The following is a 6,293-nucleotide window of genomic DNA, read 5'->3' as shown; positions in this document are numbered from 1 at the left end:
TAAGGTTCATTGGCCGGAGTATGCTGGGTCATTTAATAATCCCTTTAAAATGCTGCATTTTTCACCAGGAGAGCTAAATATCATGCTTCATTTTGTGATACTGCACCAGCAACATAATACCATCTCCTGTGGACAGAGGCAGAGTGACTGGGGAGTTTTAAAACCACTTAACAACATGAAGGCTGCAGAGATGATGTCTCATCCAAAATAAAGGCTTTCCTTTTGAGTGTAGTCAGAATTACTGGGGTGCTCTCTGTTCATCTACCATATAAATTCAATAACTGGCTTGTTCTGCCTCATATATCATAATGGGGACATTGAGACTTGAGATAGAGCATTACAAGAAGTACAAAGAAAACATTTAGGCAAGTCTGTCCGAATGTTCTCAGCACTTTCTTCACTGTACCATGCTATATACAAAGCCAAAGTGGATATGCCTCTTCCTAGATTGTTAAAAACATAAAAAATGACACGCTGACAAAGAATTGGTGAATGCACACTGAGTGCACACTGTGACACAGAGGATGAGTCAGATCTTGTGCCGTAGATGAGGATTTTATCACTAATAGAAGCTGGGCAAACTTGACTTTTAAGGAAAACTGTTAAAAGCAAGATACAGCAGCTCTGTGCCGCTGTTTTTTGTGGCCTGTGATGTTTCTCTGATGGTCGACCTGACAAAATTGGGCAGCGAAACGAAAACATCCTCTGTCATCCTCTTGTCTCAGTCCACACTGGCCATCTCTCCGTTCTCAGACGTAATATTCTTTGTCTTTGTTCTTTTTGCCCTTTGTGATTGCCTTGGCCACAGAGGCTGTTGCTGTGCTTTTGTCTTTGACCACTGCTCCGTTGCCCTCCAGAGTGGAATTGTTGGCAAAATTGTGGCTCTGGTCTGTCTGGTAGGAGCCCTCGTCCCGGTTGCGGTACTTGTACATGGCATAGAGGAGGATAAGAATGCAGAGAGCAGCAGCAGCCACGATACCAACCACCATCCCCGTGGTGCTACTGGACTCCCTGATCACCTCCACGGCACCGGGCTGGCTCTTTTCATCAGAGGCTGTGGGGTTGGCTGTGGGCACATGGGGAAAATTGGGGGGGTAAGTTAGTCCCGGTGTGTTTCGGGAGGATGGAGGAGCAGGGGGCAGAAGCACCTGGTCACGGGTGTTCATTTTGCCTGCGGGAATGTGGAGCTGGTCAGGGTTGGTGGTGGGAACATAAGGAGGTAAGGGGCGGGGTTTCTGGACTCTCCCCTCACCAGTGGTGGGAGGTGGAGGAAGGACTGTCCTGTCAGTGACCATGGGGGAGTTATTATTGTAAAAGTCCTCGTCATCTGATTCCGTCATCTCCCCGGAGCCGAAGGCCGAGACCTCCACAGGGTCACCACAGTCCTCCTGGTCCGGGGGGCAGGAAGGGTGAGGAGGGAGTATCAGGGACTCTTTGGTGGTTTCGAGTGGGGATAGGAGGGTAGGAGGAGGAGGGATGACGGGGTAACGGGTGGCGATGGATGGGGGCTCAAGGGAATCCACTGTTATAATAGGCAACACTAATTCACCTCCTAGAAAGGAAACAGAAAAGGTAGGGGATCCTAAATTAGAACAGCATTAAAATTGAAACTCAAACTTAAAAGTTGTGCTCATTAAAGCAGACAGAGACACAATCTGCTCATACTGTAGAATATTACTGAAGAATAACACTAATATTAGCTGGTTTATCGGTAAAATCATTCAGTGATCACATTCATTATGCTGATTTCTATTACATGAGGTTATTTAAATCAACTTTAAATCAATTTGGCACACGAAGAGAAAAACAAATTACACCATGACGTTGTTCTTGAACGATTCTTACATGGAGCCAATGTGTGGGTGTGCAGGTTAAGAATGTTTCAATATTTAAGAAGAAAATATGATACAATACAGCAAGAACATTAAAGAGCTCACATGTAGACACAAACATTACAAGATGACCCATGAAAGGCGGCAGCTGAATGAAGAGCATATAACAGACACACAACAAACAAAAGAACAGTAAATTAAATTGCCATGCTGCTGTATGCACATCTGTAGGCAGAGGTTAAGGAGTGACAAGAGAAATCACAGACAGGTTATTTTATCACGTGGGAAATATTGTGGCTGGCTGAAAGCAACATGTGTGTCCAGTACAATTATATATACTTAAATATGTGTGTGTGTGTATATATATGTACTTCTGAGCTGTGACATTTTACTGTGAGCTGACTCTGAGGTCTGAATGTCCTCTGGTTGTGGAGGAATATTGCAGTGTTTGGTTATTTATGGCTGCCAGGTTCCCTCTCATCATTATTTGAGTCACACTTTGCAGGGCCGGTCAACAACAAACAATTCTGATAAGGTCATATTAATAATTGAGGCACCCATAATAAGGGCAGGCTCCTTCTTACGTTCCACAGCTTGTTTCTGTCACAAGCCTGAGCTCCTGTCTGCTGTCCACTCTTAATGACTGCAGGACACTTGGAAAAGATTTTCTTCCATCCTAATCAGTGAGCTACAGACATGACTTCAAAGCTTAACATACAGGATGAATTGAGGCTTGTTGAGTGTGTAACTATCCAAATGTAGACAGCTGATTGACAGAATGAATGAGTGTTTGATAGCTGCAGAAACATGAAACTGGAAAGGGAGACTTGACAATTTGAAAAGAACGACAAGTGAGTCTACAATCTTGGGTTAAAGTGACATCACTAGCACTTGGATAAGAGCTGTACTCCCATCTTTTTGCCATGGCTGACCCACCTGTTCCTGGTTCACACTCTTCTAGGTCCTCATCATCACTTGGACACTCGGCTGAAGCCACCAAAATATCATCAGAGTTCTGCGGCTGAAAGGAAAATGTGCTGTTTTTACCAACTCAAGTCAACAAAGCTGCCATCATCTAGATTTGAGCTCACTTTTTTATGAATGTGTTTGCAGGCTGTCCTGTTTGAGGAGAAACTGCAGTGTGCAGCACTGAACCGTTTCGGCGCTCTTGCTCGGAGCAGCACCAGCAAGACCACGGATCCAAAATGGGGCCATATGCAGCTGCTTTTTGTCCTTCACCCCTGTGGCTGACTTTGTGTTTACAAACAAAATAAGAGCAGCACTGATTGAGAGTGAATTCTCAGCAAGATAAATGTTGAACATGTTTCTATTTTATTCCATATATACTTTGCTTTTTGTGCAATTATTTTATACTATTACTGGAAAAAAATCCTCACATGGTAAATCAGTGCCTCAATATGTTTAAATTGGATTTTAGGGTGCACAATGGACACAGAATACCTGAGCAGAGTGAGGAATAGATGATTCACTAATGGATTACTTAGATAAATTGAAAATACAGTGAAGGCAATTTTAGAAAAACTGGACAAGAGAAATGTAATTAAAAAAATGCACTCTGTATTTTTTATTAGGAGAGGCAGAGAGAGGGGGCTGGGGTGGGAGGGGGTTGTGTGTGTGTGTGTGTGTGTGTGTGTGTGTGTGTGTGTGTAAGGGGGGGGGGGGTCTTTGAAACCTCAGTACTCCAAGTGCAATGCTGAAATCCTTCCAGTTTGGCAGGTTTGCAGCATTTGGATTAAAATCAACCCATTTGAAATGGGGGCTGGTAGCGTTCACCAGTCTGGATGCAGTATTGTGACTGCTCAAAGTGTGAAAATCTGCTCTTCAAATATAAAAAGTCTTATTTGCATAGCTGTACTAGTTATAAAATATATTAAAGCATTAATGTTATTATCATCCTTGAGCACTGGGAAATAAAGTGAATTATGTGATGAGTTCTAAATCAGATAGGTAGGACCAAAAATGTTGTAAGATGCCATGCACACAATCAATTTAAATGGATTTATGCAGCATTTTGCTCTAATAAATAATGCATATTACATTTAATCTATTTGTAATGAATTTGACAAATTTGGTTATAATGATTTCATTGGATTAGAATCCTGAGTCTGAGTTGTGTTAGAAACATAGGCAGTATCTGTGTTGCACAAGCATATCTAACGAGGTAATTACTGCTGGAAACTCCTATGTGGTGTGTTTTTACTTGAACCTCAACTGCATCTTTTGTCTGGATCACCAATAAAAAAAAATCTAAACAGCTCTACTTTCAAAGAGTTTCATAATCAATTCAACCCCTGCACATTACACATCGGAGTTCATCTTCCTCTCACACTGAGCTCTTCACATATGAATGACCTTAAAATCAGAAAAAGAAGCCAGTTTAAGGATTTCTGTTATTTTGCTTTCAATTAAACATTTAAAATTTTAATGAAGGAACTAGAGCTCCGTTTTTTCAAAAGTTAAGTGCCATGGCAATCGCAAGTGTAGAGAGGAACGGACGAATCAGACGCATTATCTGCTTGGCCTTGGTTATGTGATTGTGTCCTTTCATTTCTACAGGATGTGGTATTAGAAATGTAATTTCAATGTGCTTATTAACACAAACATAATGGATGACCTCCAACTATAAACAGAAATGAAAAAGTGACATTGGAAGAGAACAAGCATGGAGGATTCAGGTGCCCTATTCTACACCTGTACAGTTTAGCATAACAGAGAATCATTCTACTTTTAGCTCTCTTATTTGCTTAAAATTATTTGGTCAAGGTACGCATAAAGAAATTCATCTAAATGTGTATTAAAATATGTGCAACTATAAGAAGTCATTAAAAATGACACAAAGATATACTGTTATTAATAGGTGGTGACAGCAGCCTTCATCTATGGTATAAACCAATTAACCAATAAATTAGCATCTATCTCTCTTCAAATATTCCTTTCTACTCTCTCTGACCTTTGAGATGCTCTCCCTCAAGCTGGGTGACCGCTGCCGACGTGTGGTGGTGGTAGCCATAGTGGTGGTGGTTTCCATGATTGTGGTAGACATATCGGACACCGCCAGCGGGGTGGCGGATGTGGTGTCGGTGGTCAGCACAGAGAGCGAGTCCCCGACCAGACGCAGGTTTCCCTCCACCTGCACGCTGGGATCATTTTCTGCTGCCAGTTTGAGCACCTGGAGACCATTGTAGTACAGCCCTGAAATCTGACCCTGGAAGGGCCGACCCTTGTCATGACCGCCAATTTTAATGGCTGCCTGGCTGTTAAAGATGGTCAACTGTCTCCCTAAAGTTAGACAGAGACACAGACAAAGAAAAGAGGCGGAAGAAGGGAGATGAGGGTAGAGCAGACATAGAGAAGTCATTCGTGAGAGCTTGCACAGGAACATCATTTGAACCAGGTAGGCTTTAGTGATTGTGACATTGAAAGTTACTGATTTCTTTCAAATTTGATTTAGATGTTAACTTTAAAAGGGGAAGGTTAGTTTATAATTTAGACTTTACACATGCAGGTTACAACCATCAGATGAGGCTTAAAGTCTTTATTTAGGTGCCTATTTATGTGTTTTGATAGGATAGAGAGTCATTTTGAATTATCACTGAGTTAGCAAACTGTCTGTAGGGGAAAAAAGGATTTATTTATCTCTTAGCTCCAGAACAGATGGTGCAAGGATGCGTTGCCTATCTCACGGCTTCATACACACATGGACAAATTATTATAAGCAGTCTCACCATACTTCAGACTGAGTGAAGTTAAATGACAGTAAAAGCTAAACATCCCTCCCACCATTGACATCATCAGCCATTAGGCCGGTGAAACATGCCCTGCTCTGCGCTCTCACCAGTCCAATTGTTTCACCTCTTGAAAGGGGCAATGATATCACAGCACCATTGTCAGCAGCCTCACTGATAAGCAGTGTTACATCAGAGGAGGAGCACTGCAGTAATGGGCCCATCTCAGGGGAATACTTATTAGCAAACTTAATGGCTGCAAACAGTGATCTACTTTAACAGGCTGTCAGGGCTGTTTTGTCGCAGCAAAAAAACTTCAGCCTGGGAGTCTGCCGTGGTTGTAGCAGTGCAAGGTGGGTAATACAAGCAGGGAAAACAAGAAAGGAAAAAGAAGCTCATTTGGTGTGGTCACATCCAGGAATTATTTTTTTATTTTGTTATTTTCAGTTTCAGAGGAACGAAGCCTGGTCAAATTATGTCACATGTTAGTTTCGCTGATGTTAGTGTAAATATTACACAGCACTTTAATGATTTTTATGTAGAATAATTACACACAGTATCTAATTACACACAGTGGTTAAGGGGGGGGGGGGCGATAGAGGGTTAGACAAGGATTATGTGTTTTTAGTTAATTGGTTTAAAATCTTTGTTAAGGTGCAGCTTTTCCACAAAGTGTAAGGATGACAAAGAGTAAATGGCTAGTATGCTGTACCTT

General features: G+C 41.9%; 1 protein-coding gene across 1 annotated transcript in view; it reads right to left on the bottom strand.

Moving 5' to 3' along the window:
- Positions 1-749: 749 nt before the first annotated feature.
- Positions 750-6,293, bottom strand: part of nrxn2a (neurexin 2a) — an 86,931-nt gene continuing 81,387 nt past the window's right edge. Inside the window, exons 19-21 of the mRNA XM_070843142.1 lie at positions 4,804-5,132; positions 2,769-2,853; positions 750-1,552 (exon numbers count right to left, since the gene is read on the bottom strand). Coding sequence (XP_070699243.1) covers positions 750-1,552; positions 2,769-2,853; positions 4,804-5,132 — 1,217 coding nt within the window. The remainder of the gene's footprint in view (positions 1,553-2,768; positions 2,854-4,803; positions 5,133-6,293) is intronic.

The sequence above is a fragment of the Pempheris klunzingeri genome, chromosome 14, assembly GCF_042242105.1.
Source record: "Pempheris klunzingeri isolate RE-2024b chromosome 14, fPemKlu1.hap1, whole genome shotgun sequence".
Classification (NCBI taxonomy): domain Eukaryota; kingdom Metazoa; phylum Chordata; class Actinopteri; order Acropomatiformes; family Pempheridae; genus Pempheris; species Pempheris klunzingeri.
The sequence above is the reverse complement of the archived record's forward strand: the minus strand, read 5'-3'. Positions and strand labels throughout refer to the sequence as shown.